Raw genomic sequence first — 18,456 nt, 5'->3', positions numbered from 1 at the left:
GCAGGGAAGTTGAGGCCCAGTCGATTTCCTGCAATGAAGTGTGCACTACTGTATTGCCTGCTGTCACTTTAAAGACAGTCTGCAAAGCAGGGCTGCATTTAAAAGGTAAATTGTATGCAAATTCGAAGTTGGTGGTAAAGGTACTTCCCGAGTGGTAATCTACCTTATTTTTACATATAAGTAACCCGTAAAGTATCCCGTGTGTGCCCGAGTGGTGGGGTGCTAAATAAGCAGGGACATTATAAAAGGTGTTTTATATGCCCTGGTGCGGGAAAAAACTGTCACTTCTGTTTGCCCCATTGTAGATTATTAGCTTAATAGACTAACATTGGAATATTTCATTTAAATGTAGCTATTGATAGAAAAGGGCTAAAACGGTCATTCAAAGACTTAAAAAATTGTCAATGATAAATCCAACAACTTGCCACTGTTGAATAGATCACAACTGCTGCAAAAAAGCAGCTATCGAACTTTCTTTTCTGTGAGCCAACCCCCAGCCTTCTAGCCGCTTTACCCGATTGGTCAGCTCGAACAGCCAGGCTGCTTTGATGAGGTGATAAGTAGCTGCATAGAGCAGGTCTTATCAGATGGGGGGAGCTCTGCAGCTGCAAAGAGCAGGTCTTATCAGATGGGGGAGCTCTGCAGCTGCAGAGATCAGCTCTTTTCAGATGGGGGGAGCTCTGCAGCTGCAAAGAGCAGGTCTTATCAGATGGGGGAGCTCTGCAGCTGCAGAGATCAGCTCTTTTCAGATGGGGGAGCTCTGCAGCTGCAGAGAGCAGGTCTTATCAGATGGGGGAGCTCTGCAGCTGCAGAGATCAGCTCTTTTCAGATGGGGGAGCTCTGCAGCTGCAGAGAGCAGGTCTTATCAGATGGGGGGGAGCTCTGCAGCTGCAAAGAGCAGGTCTTATCAGATGGGGGAGCTCTGCAGCTGCAGAGAGCAGGTCTTTTCAGATGGGTGGAGCTCTGCAGCTGCATAGAGCAGGTCTTCTCAGATGGGGGGAGCTCTGCAGCTGCATAGAGCAGGTCTTATCAGATGGGGGGGGAGCTCTGCAGCTGCATAGAGCAGGTCTTATCAGATGGGGGGAGCTCTGCAGCTGCATAGAGCAGGTCTTATCAGATGGGGGGAGCTCTGCAGCTGCATAGAGCAGGTCTTATCAGATGGGGGGAGCTCTGCAGCTGCATAGAGCAGGTCTTCTCAGATGGGGGGAGCTCTGCAGCTGCATAGAGCAGGTCTTATCAGATGGGGGGGAGCTCTGCAGCTGCAAAGAGCAGGTCTTATCAGATGGAGGGAGCTCTGCAGCTGCAGAGATCAGCTCTTTTCAGATGGGGGGAGCTCTGCAGCTGCAGAGATCAGGTCAGAAAGGGGGCTAGTAATCACAGGGTTTCAAAGAGGATGACAGTGAGGAATGGCAGGCCTACCCACTCTCTCCCTGTACTCTAGCCAGATGTCCGGCCAAGGAATGAAATATGCAAAAGGTCGGGAGAGTTGAGAAGGGGTTGTTAATGGAAATGAGCCACTCCAGTGGGCTGGTTTAGTCCGCTCTTGCTCCAAAGGAGAGAAAATCTTGATCTTGAATTTTAAAGTGCCATGCTTTGTCGGACAAAAATATGCCAACATTTGGAGGAAGCGGTCATGCTTCTGGTGGCACCCTGCACCTCATTGGACAGGGATACCCCCCGTCTCCTTGTCGCCCAAGATCATAGAACTAAATGTAAAACCGAGTTGCTATACAGCTCTCACGAATTTATTCAGAGTTCTGACTTCGCTCCCTGTAACTACAAGAAAAAAGGACTGTCCTGCTGGCCCCCTGTTTGCACCACACAGGATTGCTCCGGTTGCACACTTGGAACAGCAGCCCTGGGGACTTTGCCTTGCTTCAAAAAGGATTAAGAAGTAGACCCTTGAAAGCAACATGTTAACAGAGCTTCCGTGCCCCATCTCCCACAAGAAGTTACTGAAGGTGCCCCGGGTGCGCAATGGGCAGTTGTGCCTGCTTTGCGTGCCCCTGGGGCACTTAAGTTTTATAGAAGGGGTTGCAGATGCTTGTACATCCCCTTCTATAATACTGATAGCGCTGGCACACAATGTGCCAGTGCTACCTTCAGGGAGTGTTCCCTTATTTGCATTGGGGCAAGCCCTATGCAAATGAGGGAATTCCTTTGACTCTGCCCGCGCCAGATTACAGACAGGGGTGCAGAGTCAAAGAAGCCTACAGGAGGATCACTGGCAGTGCACCATTTAAAAGGTGGCACATTATCAGTGCACCCCCTGAGAGCATCCCGGACTACTGGGAAATGGTTTTGAAGCATGACTGCTCGGGGGTGGAGAGAATGGTCCATGAAAGGATGCTGGATCTCCGAGTAGGTGTGTGCTGTGACCCTGCACAAAAGGGAAATGCAGGACACTTGGACCCTGGAACAATGGGTCAAGCATCCAATGGCAAGGGAAGTGGCAATGGTCTGGTGAGCCAGCCCATGGAACTCCAGATGTGCAGGCAGTATCAGACCCTGAGGCAGAGGAATTGCCCACTGTAGAAGGGATTCCAGACCTGCAAGGTTTGTCAGATTTGGCAAGACTAACAGCAGCTGGTGGACCCTCCAGTGAAGAGATTTGTCAGGATAGAACGTGTACCACCTTGAGAGCTTGAGGCATACAGCCTCCAGGCATGAGAAGGGTGATAAGTGACTCCCACAAAGTTTACTGGGAGGATGGTGCTCTACGCGGAGGCTAAAGACCTAAAAAAAAAGGGGTACCAAGAGGTTAGTGGTCCACAGAAGTACAGAGAGTTCTTCCTGACTGTCATGACATTTCTTAGGTCAGACTAAGATCTGGATCCGTTTGTCAGACATGCGAGGCTAATAAAATGGTTAACCAAAGTGAAAGTTTTGCAGCTCCTGTACAACCTGTCTGGCCAGTGGTAAGATAGGGGGCGTGCCAAATACACCTTTGATACCACTGCCATTGTTGGGACACCATTAGATATTTTTGGTTCCCTAGACCCACCCACAGCATTAGGGGGCATATATCTATTGTGGTAGTGGACTGTGCCCTCAGGTGTCCTGAGTCTATACCTCTCAGAACAGTCCCTGAACCTACAGTGGCTTGGGGCCTACTTGGTGTGGTCACCAGAGTGGGTTTCCCAAAAGAGGTTGTTTCTGATAGGGGCACAAATTTCATGTACAGCTATCTGAAGGTGATGTGGGAAGAGTGTGGTGTTACCTGCAAGTTCACAACCTTGTATCACCCCAGACAAACAGTCTGGTGGAAAGGTTCAATGGAGCAAAAAACGAGGTTATGCTTCTTGGTAAGGCAACACCTATGACCATTGATACTTGGTGGCCGGTTAGCCTTGGACCCTCACCTACCTAAAAAAAAAATCTATAAAAAGTTTAGGAATCATGTTAGATGCCAACCTTGACTTTAAGGAACAGGCGCGGAAAGTCGCAGGTACTTGTTACAGTCTTCTTCGGATGATTAGGAGGATCCTTCCCTTGCTCCCTTTTCTGGCTAGAAGACTGCTGGTACAGGCGCTTATCCTGTCAAGGTTGGACTACGCGAATGCCATATATCTTGGAGCCCCGCTGTCTACTATCAAAGTTTTGCAGACGGTACAAAACTGCGCAGCCCGACCCCTGTTGAATATTCCGAAACGCCTCTCAGCCAGATGGGAGTTATCCTCACTACATTGGCTCCCCATTCAGGAGAGGATCCAATTCAAATCTATGTGTATTTTACAAAAATCTGACTGGGAAAGGATCTAGGCTGGTCCAGGCTATGGTGCATCCCTATCAACCACAAAGAACTTTAAGATCAGAGGGCAAATACTTGTTAATAGTTCCTAAAGTAAAATGCACCAGATGTGGAGGCTGTATGTTCTCCCACTGTGGTGCAAAACTCTGGAATATGGCCCCCTTGCATATCCGGTCCCAAACTAACCACAGCCACTCCCGTAAACAGCTAAAAACCTTACTTTTCCCGTGAACTGTTACGCGTGATTAGAGTGTGTTTTAGCGCGGGGACACCTTTGGGTAACCAGGCGCTTTATAAATGCTTCATTCAATAAGACCTCGAAGGGCATGATGAATGGTTTGTCTGACAAATTCAGGAGGAGATGGGATATTCTCCTCCCAAGCCTACTGTCTGCCTTTAGGGAGGTCCCGTAAAAAGGTTTGGCTTTAGTCCCCTTGAGATGTTTCGGCACCCTGTAGGGGTTCCATTGTGTCTGGTGAGAAAGTCTTAGGAAAAGCCTCTCAAAGCAGCCAAGAAAAATGTGGTGGATTATTTGCTAGGTCTTCAATCTCACATGGCAGAGTACATGTACAAGGCAAGCAGCAAACTGGAGGCCAGTCAGGAGTTCATGAATAGAGTTTGCAGGGCTTCACTTTGTGGAACTCTGAAGGGGTGGAAACTCTGCCTTTCTCCATGGATTTCCTCCAATGGCAACGTCTGTTAAGTCAAGCTGCTTGCACTGATTTTTTATGCTGGGAGTTTGTCCCATGCTGTAAAATCAGTGCATTAATAATAATGGGGTAACCCTGGGTCCCTCAGAACCTGGTCATTGAACAAAAATACTACAAATGGTTCTGGCAGATAGCACAATTTCTTAGCATGACATAATTATTATGCATGTTAATTATGTCATGCTAAGAAATTGTGCTATCCGACAGAACCATTTGTAGTAGTTTTGTAAAATCAGCGCAAACGGCAATACACTTGCAGATGCAATACACTTGTGGATGCTGCTGCTTTCGAGTAAATATTTGACTCAAGCAGCAGCTTTCTCAAAGCAGGTGGCGGATTCCAACGCAAGCGGTCATGACCTGCCGCAACCGACCACATTGAAAAATCTCACCAATAGGAAATCCAGTGAGTGATTTTTTTCTTGTAAGTGGCTAGTCAAAAGAATGTTGGTGAGCTGCTAAAGAGAAAACAACTGTACTTGGGTCACTTTGTGGAGTTTGTGTTCCACACAGAGTGGGCAAAACTCTGAACTCCTCTGGCAGAGCTTAATTCTTTGCCCACCCCTACACATGAAGCAATGGCATGACCAAAAGGCTACCCTGACTGAGTATGCTACAGGACAGGTGGACTAAGCCCTATTCAATCCAAGGGAGAAAGGGGAGGTTACTTACCTGGTAGATTTAAACAACCTCAGGAATACTTATCGGGTCCTGCATGTAAATAGGTTGAAACTCCACAAAGACAGGGCAGATATGACAATGTTGATGGTCACAGAAGAAGGACAAGAGGAGATCAAGCCAGTGCCCGGTCTCCTCTCAATGTGCAAAATGGGTCAGTTTAGGAAGTGGTACTCTCTCCCAAATTGACAGAGCAACAGCACAGAGACTGCAAGTAGGTGCTGGAGCAGTTTGCAGGTCTGATCTCTGACCCTAGGTACCACCAGCTGATGTTTACACAACATTGACACCATTGACAGCCTACCTGTCGGGAGAAAGCTGCACAGGTTGGCTGACCAGGTCAGAGCCAGCATAAAGGCTGAGGTAGCACATATGCTTGAATTAGGGTTAATTGAGCCCTCTGACATTCCATGGGCCATGGGCTAGTCCAGTGGTGCTGGTACCAAACACTAACCCCCAGGAGAAATCAAGGTTCTGTGTGGTCCCAAGGACTGATGCTCATCTTATACCTAGAGCTGAGGAGTTTATAGCCAGATCAGGGGCTGCAAAGTATCAGAGTACATTTAATTTGACTTCATGCTACTGGTAGATTGCCTGCAGTGAAGGAGCAAAGGAGAAGTCTGCATTCTCCACCCCAGAGGGACATTACCAGTTTAAAGCAATGCCCTTTCGATTAAAGAATGCCTCAGCCACTTTCCAAAGGTTGGTGAACAAGGCTCAGTCTGGGCTGGAGCAGTTTAGTGCAGCTTATCTGGATGATATAGCTTTGTATAGCTCCACCTGAGAGGATCACTTAGGTCACCGGCAGGAAGTGATCCTCTCAGGTGGAGCTATACACAGCTATGTCATTATTATGAAAGGATAATTAGCAAGGAAACCCTCTTTTTGGATTACAAGATCTGCAAAGTTATTTTAGGCTTGTCTTTTTTCCTTTGTGATATTTTGGCAATCTCTGGTTGAAATAGAGGTGGAATGGGTCATTCCTCTGGAGATTTTCCCGATGCAACATTTACTCCCCCTTAAGTTAACGCACCCAAAGATCTAAATGGACCTTTTTTTGTTAATTGTATTTGGGTGCAGAATTTGCATCCCATGTACTAGGAAACTTGTAATGAGGAGTTAAGTGGGGAATTAAGAATTTAAAGTTATCCAATGAGTGTAACCACAAATTATTGCTGTAGTGACTTCATTGATTGTAAAGGAGAGAAAATCAAATCTATGTCAACATATAGCACTCATTTTGGAAAACATTTCACATGGGAAAAGATACTTATTTTTTTGTGAGGGGATTGTTATATTGAGTCATGTAGTTCCTACTAATCAGTAGGATATGCTCCTTGTTTGGACAACATAAACTGAGGTCTTTGTGTCAAGACTGATTCTGAACCCCTCCCCCCCCCCCCCGCAGGATATGTTGACCTTCAGACCACCTAGCTCAATGTGCCACTGTAAGCCCCCCTAACCTACCATGGAGCGAACAGGTTCTGGCAACCACTGAACATGACAACCCTGATCACTCAGGAATCGTTGAACCAGTACAGAATCTTTCACTCAGTCACTCGTGCTCACTTCTTTTCAGAGACATATACAGAGAATACACAGTGGGACGTCTTCAATATTATTTATTGAACCAACATTAATCTTGCATAAAATACGTAAGCTGCAAAGATTAGGAAATGGAAGCAAATAAAGGAGATGACAAGCACCAAAAGAGTGAACAGTAGATACATTTCCACCATGGTGTTGAAGCAATGAATATAAGCAGACACATGTGCAAAATTTTAATCTAACGTACTCCCACGATGCGGAACCTGACTGTACCTAGAGTGTTTATGGGTGTAAATCCAAGAATCCCTCCATGGGATGGTCCAACTCCATTACCTGACAGGAGAGAGTGAAGTATACCATCTTGGTCTCGAGTTGGACACCCCTCATGGAATGTCCGACCGGTGCATGGGTATTTCTCAGCATGCAGGGTCCTTCAGTGCCAGCAGAAGGGACTCCACTAACAAACTATGGGGGTGCCTATAATTTATAATAAAAAGCAGCCTTGGTGATGTGCGCTCTAGATAAGGGATATTATGGATATGTAGATAGCGGTGACGCCACATGGATGAAGATAGGGAGACTTTTGTGCCTAGTGCGTAGCGAGGCCTAGTACATGATGTTCAAGGCATCGTGAAGCTGGATGTGTAAACAAAGTAGTCTCACAGAAACTAATCCAACATGGTCGTGCATGCAAATGTGTGCAAACGTTCACCGCTGAAATGGTAAGGACTAAGCTGCTTCGCTACATGGGCCTAACCTGGGAATATAACAATAGCGCGAACTAGACCTGAAGGTATCAGTTGTACATGAGCACCAGTTGCATTACAGACGGACACATGTTTTAAGTTTTTTGTTAGGCAAGGGGAAGGTTAAGTGATTTGCCCTGAACCACAGGATGTTGAGCGTCCCTGTTGAGACGTGAACTCTGTTCCCCAGTTTAGGTCAACCACCCTTACCGTTAGGCCACATCCTCTCCAAACTGTCAGTGTTTGTCTAAGCATGAATGTCAGATTAAAAATAAGAATGCAACCCTTTTAACTAGGCAATTAATGAATCAATAAGTGAATTACTAAGTAAAGGTGAATGATCAGTAAAATCCTGTAAGAGAAATGATTGCGGCGCTCAATTCAGAGTACTGTATTTCAGTCTTGCAGAGAACCATGTGTACAGTCCCATTAGATTCACTTCCTTCCCACAGAGAATGCAGGTCATTTACAGTTTTGTATTCCTTCAGGTAATTATTACGGTCCCATTCAATGCATTGCAGACCTGAAGGGATTTAAAGTCACCCTCCAATGTCAGGTTAGTGCAAGATGATAAAATATGTTGTTACACCATCAAGTATCTCACTTACATTTCTGCAAACATCTTGGCACCTTCATCCTTTCATCGCAGCTGTATTGCCCGAATCGAAAATAACCAAAATGTAGAACTTTCAATCGGTAAACAGCGTTTACTTCGCATGCGATTCTTTGCGTGCCATTACAACGCGGACGTTAGAACGACTGCGTTGTTAGTTCGTATACCTTTACTACGCAAGTCGGAACAGCGACTTGCGTTAGGGGGGAGAAGGTGTTGGATTTAAAATCCAACACCTTCCCTAGTGTCCGCATAGACTGGAGTTGGAATAGTAAATTATACTATTCCAACATCCAGCGCCACCTACTGCAATTCGTTGTTACGAATTGCGTAGTAAAGGTATGCGAACTAACAACGCGGTCGTTCTAACAACCGCGTTGTAATGGCATGCGTACTAAACGCATGCTAAGTAACAAGTGATATTCCTTTCAATCCCCCTAAATCAATCAAAAGTGCAGTCTTGAGGCGAAAGGACACCATAGGAAATGGTAACAGTGGGGCACCCTAGATTGGGTGGCCCATCCAAGAGAAATTACACAGGAAATAGATCTGCATTAAGGAGTAAGGGTTTCTCCCACACTTTCAGGGCCTAATGTTCAAAGCCATATTACGGTCGCAAACCCTCCAATTTGCAAAATTGCAAATAGAGCTTTTATGTCCCTCTTTGAATTGGAAATAGGAGTGGTCATAAAACAACCCCACCCGACCCCCATGTTTTAAGAATGGCAAAATCATGTATTAAAATAATTAGGACCACAATTGATGTAGCAAACAACTGGAGAAGTGATTCTCAAAGGGAACCCTGTGTTACAGCTTCCCTTTTGTGAATCATGTTAAGCAGCCTTGGGAGAATACGGCAGTGGTTCAGACCCACTACCCCAGATCTCTTTTCAAACAGGAAAAAGCAGCAGCAATTTCTTTGAGCACAAGCTGCTTTAAACCATTTTTTCTGGTTGGGAATACAAATACAGGGCTGGAGGTTGGCTGTCCTTTACAGGTCATCCCTCCCTTTGTAACCAATTTCTACTAGCGGGAAGGGGGGGGGGGTCGGGGGTGGACACAAATGGTCACCTGCCTTATTAATCCCAAATAGGAAGATTGGTTTCGGTCTGGGTAAAAGGGCAATTTCTGGTGCCATATACTAACACAGAAGTGGTATCATAAATTCACATCCCGGTTTACACATGGTGGTTCTCACATTGAGCAGTACCTGAGGTGGTGCAATATAGTGGTGGGTTGTTGAGACATTTTAGTTTTTTTTTCATATATATTCTGTATGCCCCTCCTCTATAGCAGGTACTAAGATAATAAAAAGGACAGGGTTCACTTACTTGTTTTATCATATGTTTGCCAACCAAGTAACTCCAGAGGCCAGTCAGGGAATATACTTCCTCTTCCAATGTATTCTTAATTTTCTCCCATATGCTCATTGGGTTTTCGGGTGGCTTGGTGCAGCACTCTTTCAGCTTATTTTCATGGTCCTGTACATTTTTGGACCAATTTATGTCTTCATATATTGAAGACATGCACCTGCATAAATAAAATGTCGAATGAGTAATTATGCCTTAAACCTAAACTAAATTAAGGAAGATTATTATTTAGATTGGCCAACTGCCCACCTCAAGGAACAATAACTTCTGGTCACTAAATTAAACAAAGCAAAACTGCCTGGTAGCTACCTGAAAAGTAATAAAGTGAAAACTCTAAACATTAAATATCACAAAATGAGTTAAATAGATTTAAATGTAAAACAAAAATGACATTGCAAATTCAAAAATGCAATAAGGGGAACCAGAGGTAAGAATGTTTAAAGATGTAAATACAATTAGCTCCAAAAAGAACAAAGCACCAATAATAATCTATCGTAGTGGTAGACCAGGATTTAGTGCAATTTGAGACGGACCGCGATGGAGCTCAGGTCAGATACAACAAATGGATTGGTCCCAGACAAAGTATGGAAGTCAAAAAAGTTTCTAAGTCCCAATGGGACTTTGTCAGTTTGAGAGGAAATTTCAGTGAGTGGGATGCCCCTAAATATGTAGTCATCATGAAATCTAAGGCCAGATACTTGAAGAGGCTTGTCCGACTGGTGCTCTAGTGTTTAAGATTTCTCGCTGAAAACGTTCTACATCCCACCACAGAATGAAACAGATGCGTTTCTGGAAATTCAGGGATCTTTGAGCAGAGACAAAGCTGAAATCTAATTTGACTGACACTTTAGGGTGGGTAGATTTTCCTGCTCTTGATGAAGATCTGGAGGAAACGTTTACAAAAGTTTCCAAACTTTCTTCTGGAGCCCAAACTTTCTTCTGGAGCCCACACAACACTAGGAGTATACTTCTAAGACCAATAGGACCTCAGGAGAATGCAGTTAGATGCCCCAAGGGAGTCAGGCAGAGGCCAAGAGCAAAGCCCAGCCAAGGTCCAGTTGCTACTGGTCAGCTGGAGCTTCAGGGAAAATGCCTCTTGCAGCTTGTGGTGTCCTTTTAGCCATACAAGAAGTCATCCAACAGACCCATGGAGTCTATGCCTTTGTCCTGGTAGAATATGGAGCAGGTCTAGTCATTCAGGGCTCCACCCAGGTCATAGAAAGCAGGTTCAGTCTTCTTACAGTCCAGTAATTTCTCTAAGGAGAATGCCACCTTTATGGTTGGCACAAGCTAGTGGGTTGTGGTGACTCTGGCCTCCTCACTAACCAAAGAGGTAATTGTTTTGGGGGCAACACTACTCACTTTTTCAGCAGTTGCTCTTTGCCTTACTCCTAAAATCCTACAGTGCCCCTCCCTTGGATATCCAAGATGGAGAAGCCCATTCTCCCTTCTGCAATGCCTGTATGCCAACCCAGAGGTGTGACCAGGATAATGAGCAGCACCCGCTCCTGTGCCCACATAAACCTATTCTTGGGGTAGCTTCCAGGGTTGATGCGAACCTGCCCAGGCTGAAAAAGGCTACTTCCTCCAGGTCTTCTCTTCCATTTACTTGTGAAAAGGGAAACAACCTCTCAAGTTAATGAAGTTCCTTTTTTCATCCTAACTGGTCTTTCAGAAAGGGGAAGAAAAATACTGCCCACACCCTGAGAGCAGTTCTCACCTCTTTAGAACCTCATCCACATCAGGTACAGCCTAACAGTTCCTGAAGCTCTAATGCAAATTAGCCTCTAGCAACTTCAGGCAGGATAAAGGTAACCTTTAAAAAAAATATATATTTTCAATATATTTAATAAAAATCTTTACTTTGCTCGTTGATTGGATTTCTAAAAACATAAAATAAGTATTTGAAGGCAGCCTGTAGCTGGTACGAGTCAAAAGTAATAGATCAAAGTGTATAATGTTTACTTTGACATTTCTGATGTACCAGTTTCAGCCTAAGTGCAACTTTCTTTAGGGCTACCGAGGTAACATGCCATTTTGAAGTTAACACATGTTCTACTCTCAAATGCTAAACTGCAAGGTGTTTTAAGGGTGACTTATCTAATATTTAAATCAGGTTTTTCCACTTGTAAAAAAGGGTGCCATATGGTTGATTTTCAAAGTGCTGCACAGCAAGTTTCAAGCTGCTGTTGTCCAGCCACACAACATAGACCATGTTTTAACTGTCACTAATAAATTATTTACCAAATTACATTCTGCGCCAACTTCATCAGCATAAACACATAATGCAATCATCTCACAAGTCTAAACGCATTAGACCCTAACCTCCTAAGTCTAACTTACATTAGGGTCATAAATCACACAGTGAAACATAATCTCACTAGCATAAACCATAGTATGCAAAACCACCTCATAATCATAAAACTACATTTCGAGGTATAAAACAGGGTGCATAATCACATTTCATACATTACATTTCCTAGCACCACATAATCACAGTCGGGCCTGGCGCCCTACCAACCTAATAGTCCCCCTGGCCAACTGGCCATCTCAGAAAGGGGCTCAAATGCCTTATGTCCCAGGAGTCAGGGCTGCTGCCTATGCTGCAAGAATCAAGGATGCGCACTTGCGCAAACCTAATCGTTGCAGCTGGCACCAAGTGCTGCGCAGCTGTGAAGACAAGGGGGCAAAGGAGTGCGTCACACTCCTAACTTCAGCATGTCCCCCCCCCCCCTAAAACAAAGGAAGACCTAAATGGTGCAGCTGCCCACCACTTGCTGGGCAGCTGGCCATATAAAAAAAAAAAAATGCGGCTTGGGCTCTCAGGGGCCCTTTAAACAAATTATGCCCCACGTGGGAGCCACACAGGCTCTGACAATAATGGCGCCAAACGTTGGAGCCACACAGGGCTCTGTACACAATATGGAAAACGGTGGAGCCAGGCTCTGGAACAAACCTGGCCAACGTCGTAGGAGCCACTTAGGCTCTATGAATAAAACATGCCATCCCCGTTGGAGCGGCCCGCTGCAAGACAGGGCCGCTCAATGCGAAAAGGACACTGCCTCGATCAGGCACCAACAATAGCCCACACGGAGCCCCCCAGCCCTTCATTCACCGGGCTGCTCTCTTCTGGCAGGGGCTCCTCCTCGTGGCAGCAGCACCTCTTGCGGGGCTTCCCTGGACTCCTAGGAGCCCTGGGCTGCCTGCACTCTTCACCCGGGCCCCCATCTGGGACGCGGGGCTTTTCTCCACTCCGGTCTCCCTTCAGCATGGGAGCCCCATGTTCGCACGGCATGCCGGTTTCTCTTCCTGCCGGAGCAGGCCCCGCCCACGTCCCGTGCAAGGGTGCCTGACTTCCGGTTTTGCTGGACAGGGCCGCGGCGGTGATTGCTTTTCGGCGGCAAGAGGGGTAGGCTCCCTCGAGAGTTAAAATAAAGTTAAAAGTGGGGTGGGCACAGCTCACAAGGAGGGGAGAATCCCTAGGCTGGGGGATCCCCTCAGCAGCCGCGCGCAGTCCAGCGCTGCAGGGAGAAAGTAAAGCGCTCCCTAGAGAGGAAAATAAAGCGCTCACCAGGCGCTAGGGTTAAGTCCTTGTGGTCCTTGGGGAAAAGAAATGAAGCACCAAGCTCCCAGCAAAGAAGTCTTCAGGGCAAAAGGGGCAGGCAGGGCCCAGTGAGGCCAGCCCTCCCCTGGGCCCCCAGCAGCAGCACACCCTGCAGGATCAGCACCCAAGTACAGAACATTTACATGGGGTCCCAGTCCCTCCTTTTATACACCATTTTCCTTTGTTCTAACAGTGTAGGGCATGGGAGACAGGCCAGGGACATCAGACGCACCACAGGGGGTGGAGCCAGCATTGTGGAGGGAAGGCACAGCCCTATTCAGGTCCCAGGTGCAACTCCTCCCTCCCATCTACATGAAGATCTCCCTATTCACCACCGGGCAGATCCATCCTGGCTCCTGGAGTTCCCCACACCATCCAGCACCTGTCAATCACAAGCCAGACATGTACTCCACATCAGGCAGGCAGACAGTACACAGAAAGGCCAATTTCTAGAAGTGGCACTTCACCAGTCACCATAAATCTGCGCACACGATTGCGCAGCATTTATTCTTAAGAGTCGGCACATACTAAACTCGACCCTGCACTCCTCTCATACCAGGAATTACCATGGACACACATCCCCCATGCATCCCTATGGGAGGGCAGGTCAATCTCACCACACGCACTCAGAGCGCACACACTTTACACTGGGCCACAGTGCTAAAGTGCACAGAGGCCAAAAATCACTACCACTATGTCAGAGCTCAAGGCAAAAAGTTCAGGGGTGAACCTGCCAGAAGGCCCAAGTCCAACACCTAGGATTCCTTTTTCTTCTATTTTCCACTTTTTATTTTCATGTTGCACTGCACAGGTGACTTTTTGCACCCTGATGCATGGGTGACATTTTGCACCCTTGCATAGGAACTTTGTCCTCTTGCGGATTAAAACTGTAATAAATAGCCCAATGAGTGATGCTATAAACAGAAGGCATTTAATTTATCATGCCAGGGGTGTATTTATGCACCATATCCTATGGCCTTATGGGAACTTTAATTATGTCAATCAAGTTTAAGCCAATTTTGACAAGTTTAAAGGCGACCAAAGGCATTTTAATTCTGTGTAGCAGAGGTAACAGTGTACAGAGTTCGAAATGCCAATAAAATATATAGGGCAAACATTGGGGGAGGGGGAGATACACATGTTGCTACTGTAGAGAAAAAAATAGTACATCAAGCTACTTACGAAAGATACGGAAATATTATAAAATTGAAAGTGTTTTTGGTGAGAACTGGTTGTAAAATCTATACCAATAGATTTAGAAATTAGTCCCTGAGAAACAATACTCTGGTTCATTTTGTACAATTTTTCTTGGGAGGACAAGTCTACTATCATTTAATACAGCTGTTTTAGCACCAATTTCCAACAATAAGCATCATTTTTCGTCTACTATCATGATAATCGTAGAGGGACCGGCTTGGTAGCTATGCATGCTCAATGAAATATGTGGTGACTTGTAAGGCGCCTTTATAGCTGCTAGTGGTCTACAAGAGAGAAAGTAAATCTCTACAGATTTCAACATGATTGACTTTCAATCAAGTAATTTGTAAAGCACACTACATACCCGTAAGGGTTTCAAGGCACTGGGGGGGGGGGGGGGGGGTTGGGGGGGTGCTGCTGCTACAGGTCTTCGGTTTGTCGTAGGTAGAGGGGGGAGGGTGTTCCAGGTCCTGGCGGCGCGGTGGGAGAAAGACCTGCCTTCGGAAGTTGTTCTACGGATGCGTGGGACCGTGGCCAGGGCGTGGTTAGCAGAGCGGAGTTTCCTGTAGGGTACGTAAAAGGAGAGTCGGTTGTTGAGATAGGCTGGTCCGGTCTTGTAAAGTGCCTTGTGTGCGTGGATCAGGTGCTTGAAGGAGATTCTTCTTGCGACGGGGAGCCAGTGCAGGTTCCTCAGGTGGGGGTGATGTGGTCGCGGCACAGGACGTCGAGGATCAGGCGTACAGAGGCGTTCTGAATTCTCTGCAGTCTGTTGATGAGCTTGGACGAGGCTCCGGCGTAGAGGGCGTTTATTATTTATTTAATTTATTTAAAATATTTATAAAGCGCGGCTGTCACCTGGCAGGTATCCTGGCGCTGGTAGCTACTCCGGGGGTTTATTGCCGGGGGGGGGAAAAAAGACTGTGGCTGGCCGGTCTAAAGGGGTGAAGGAAAGAGCCATGTTTTGATTCGTTTCCTGAAGGGGAGGAGAAGGGGGATTTGACGGATGTCGACAGGCAGACTGTTCCACAGCTTTCCGTAGTCGAGTCTGCTGCTGACTAGGGCCTGGGTGACTGTTTCTCGTGTTTGTCGGGATCCATCTGTAGATCTTGTGGAGCTTGCGGCGGGTGTTGAAGCATGTGGAGGAGACTGCGTTGACTTGTTTGGTCATGGTGAGTTTTGAGTAGAGGATGATTCCCAGGTTGCGTGCGTGGTCGGTGGGTGCCGTGGTGGGGGTCCCCAGTGCTGTGGGCCGTGAGTCGTCCCAAGCTGAGGGGTTGGACCAGAGGATGAGGATCTCCTTCTTGTCTGAGCGCAGCTTAAGTCGGCTTTCCTTCATCCAGTCGGTGATTGCCTTAATCCCCTGGTGGAGGATGGATTTGGCGGTGAGAGGGTCCTTGGTGAGGGAGAGGATCAGCTGCGTGTCGTCAGCATAGGAGATTATGTTGAGGTCTTGCTGTCGGGCGATGCGTGCTAGTGGTGCCATGCAGACGTTGAACAGCGTCGGGCTGAGGGAGGATACTTGAGGGACGCCGCAGATGATCTCGGAGGCCTCGGAATGGGGGGAGGCGGTCTCTGAGTTCTGCCAGAGAGGAAGGAGGTGGTCCAGTCCACGGCTTTCTCCCAGATCCCTGCGTCTTGGAGTCGCATGCGTAGTGTGCGGTGGCAGACTGTCGAAGGCGGTGGAGAGATCCAGGAGGATGAGGGCCGCCGTCTCGCCATTGTCTAACTCTAGAAGGATCCTGATGTCGTCTGTGGCGGCGATGAGGGTGGTCTCGGTGCTGTGGTTGCAGCGGAATCCTGATTGGGAGGGGTCCAGGAGGTTGTTGTCTTCGAGGTGACGGGGGAGCTGGGTGTTAACTATCTTCGATGACCTTTGCTGGGAACGGAAGCAGGGAGATGGGTCGGAAGTTCTTGAGGTCGGTCGGATCCGCCTTGGGTTTCTTCAGTAGGGCGTTGATCTCTGCGCGCTTCCAGCTCTCATGGAAGGTGGTGGTCTCGACAAAGAGGTTGATTTTGTGCAGGTGGGGGTGCGATGGAGTTGCTGGCTTTGTTGAAGATGGTGTGGGAGAGGGTCGGACGGGGATCCAGAGTGAATTGTTCCCATGGTCTGGATGGTGTCCTCGATGCTCACGTTGGCCCAGGTTTTCAGGGTGTCGTGGGTGGTGGGGTGCAGTGGGTCCGTTGCGGCGAGGTCTGCAGGGGTCGTCTGGGGTTTGAAACGGTCATGAATGTCGGTGATTGTCCAGTGAAAGAAGGTGGCGAGGGAGTCACACAGGGCTTGCGATGGTGGGATGTCGTTGGCACTGGAGCTGGGGTTGGAGAGTTCCTTCACGATTGTGAAGAGCTCCTTGCTGTTGTGTGTATTGTCGTCAAGGCGTTCTGTGAAGGAGGTCCTTTTGGCGGTCCTGATGAGGTGGTGGTGGTTGCGGATGGCATCTTTGTGGGCAGCGCGGCTGTCTGGAGAGCATATAGCACAACGACAAGAGGTCAATTTCCGACAGGTGCGTTTAGAGTCGAGGAGTTCCGGGGTGAACCAGCTAACTCTTTTGCTGGTGTCTGTTGGTGGGTTTTTTTCAGCGGGGCTACGGTGTTGGCACAGTCGTTCATCCAGAATTCGAGGGCGAGTGCACCCTCATCAGGGTTGGTGGGGATAGGCGGAGGGTTGAGTGCGAGGCTTGTCTGTAGTTGTTCTTCAGTGACTTTGCCCCAGCAGCGGCGGGGGGTCTGTAGGGTGCAGTGGTGTGTAGGGGTTTTCGGAAGGAGAAGTGGATGCAGTGGTGGTCTGTCCAGGTGAGTTCGGAGGCGTGGCAAAAGGTGACGTGGGGGCTTGAGGAGAAGATGGCATCTAGCATGTGGCCAGCTATGTGGGTCGACGTCGTGACGAGCTGTTTTAGTCCGAGGTTGTCGATCAGGGTGGAGGAGTTGTTGTCGTTGTTGTTCTCCAGGTGATAGTTCAGGTCTCCGAGGAGGATGTAGTCAGTGGAGGTCAGCGCGTGAGTGCTGATGAGGTCGCCGATTGAGTCGCAGAATTGAGGCCGGGGTCCTGGCGGTCTGTAGACGAGGGGGCCTCTTAGGGTCCGTGTGGATCTGGAAGTGCAAGTGTTCGGCGGTGCTGAGGGTGTCGTTGGTGTTTGTTGAGATCCTGATGGTGTTTTTGTGGACGATGGAGATTCCTCCTCCGGCCCGGTTGGTGCGGTCTCTGCGGGTTATCTTGTACCCGTCTGGGATGGCTATGGCGATTGCGATGTCTGGCGGTAGAGCAGTGGACCCACAAAATGCAATATTTGTGCCCCTTGTAGGCAAAATAAATCCAGTCTTTGACGTTTAGAGCTGAAGCCAATTATTTCTCATCAACTGCTCAATACATTTAGAACAGGTCATCCTCTGGATTACCACCAACCTCAATAAAGATGTGGCAAGTTCTACATTGGCAGAAGCTCAGGAGAAAAAAAAAACCCACACATTTGCACTGATTCAGTAACCAGATACATTATGACTAAATAGGTTTAGGAGTACGTACTGAATCACCATTGGAAGTGGCAGGTTTTGGACATTCTTGCCAATAATTTCCAATTCCTTACAATATGTAGCAATGCTTTGCGACCACAGCTGTGAAGTACTGGAAACAAATATACACAAGTTTTTAGAATGTGTCCATTGTATTAAAAGCATTCAAAATGGGCACATGCCTACATATTTTCGATGTTTAGTTTGTCAGCAGCAGATCTAGCCTTTGACAGATCTTTTCGAACGGCCATCAGCTTCAAGCCACAACCTACTTTCAAATAAACCTCCGCAACCCACAAAAGATGTGCTAAACCTGTACTTTGTTTAATGTAAAGTAATATCATCCCAAACTTTTAATTTCTAAACTGTGCAGCATATAACTTTTAAAATGCACAATTACCATTGTCTCCAGGCTGATGTCATTTCCATGCTATCGACACACACGTAAACTCAGTGACTCTGTAATGGATATGACTATGGTGTTTTCAGTCATCAATAATGTAATTTTAACACGTAATGAGTGATGTAATAGAAGGTCATAACTAGTGCTTAATGGATGTGCAGTTACAGTTCACCTAGTTAGATCAGCAAACTATAACAGGTTAACTTCTGAGCTTTTTTCCCTTGTTTTCAAGCAGTAGTATTTACCTTAATGACACCTAGCTATAACGTCACCTAAAACTTGTTTTCTTCTTTCAGCAAAGTGCTAGGGTTCCTTTAACGCTAGCTAAG

At 47.1% G+C, this 18,456-nt stretch overlaps 1 protein-coding gene across 1 annotated transcript in view; it reads right to left on the bottom strand.

Moving 5' to 3' along the window:
• LOC146799892 (cytosolic phospholipase A2 gamma-like) overlaps nt 1-18,456 on the bottom strand; it is a 556,810-nt gene that overhangs the window by 306,100 nt on the left and 232,254 nt on the right. The window contains exon 6 of the mRNA XM_085620826.1: nt 9,378-9,576. Coding sequence (XP_085476952.1) covers nt 9,378-9,576 — 199 coding nt within the window. The remainder of the gene's footprint in view (nt 1-9,377; nt 9,577-18,456) is intronic.

This window comes from Triturus cristatus, chromosome 8 (assembly GCF_964204655.1).
Source record: "Triturus cristatus chromosome 8, aTriCri1.1, whole genome shotgun sequence".
Lineage (NCBI taxonomy): Eukaryota > Metazoa > Chordata > Amphibia > Caudata > Salamandridae > Triturus > Triturus cristatus.
This window is presented reverse-complemented; position numbering and strand designations above follow the sequence as displayed.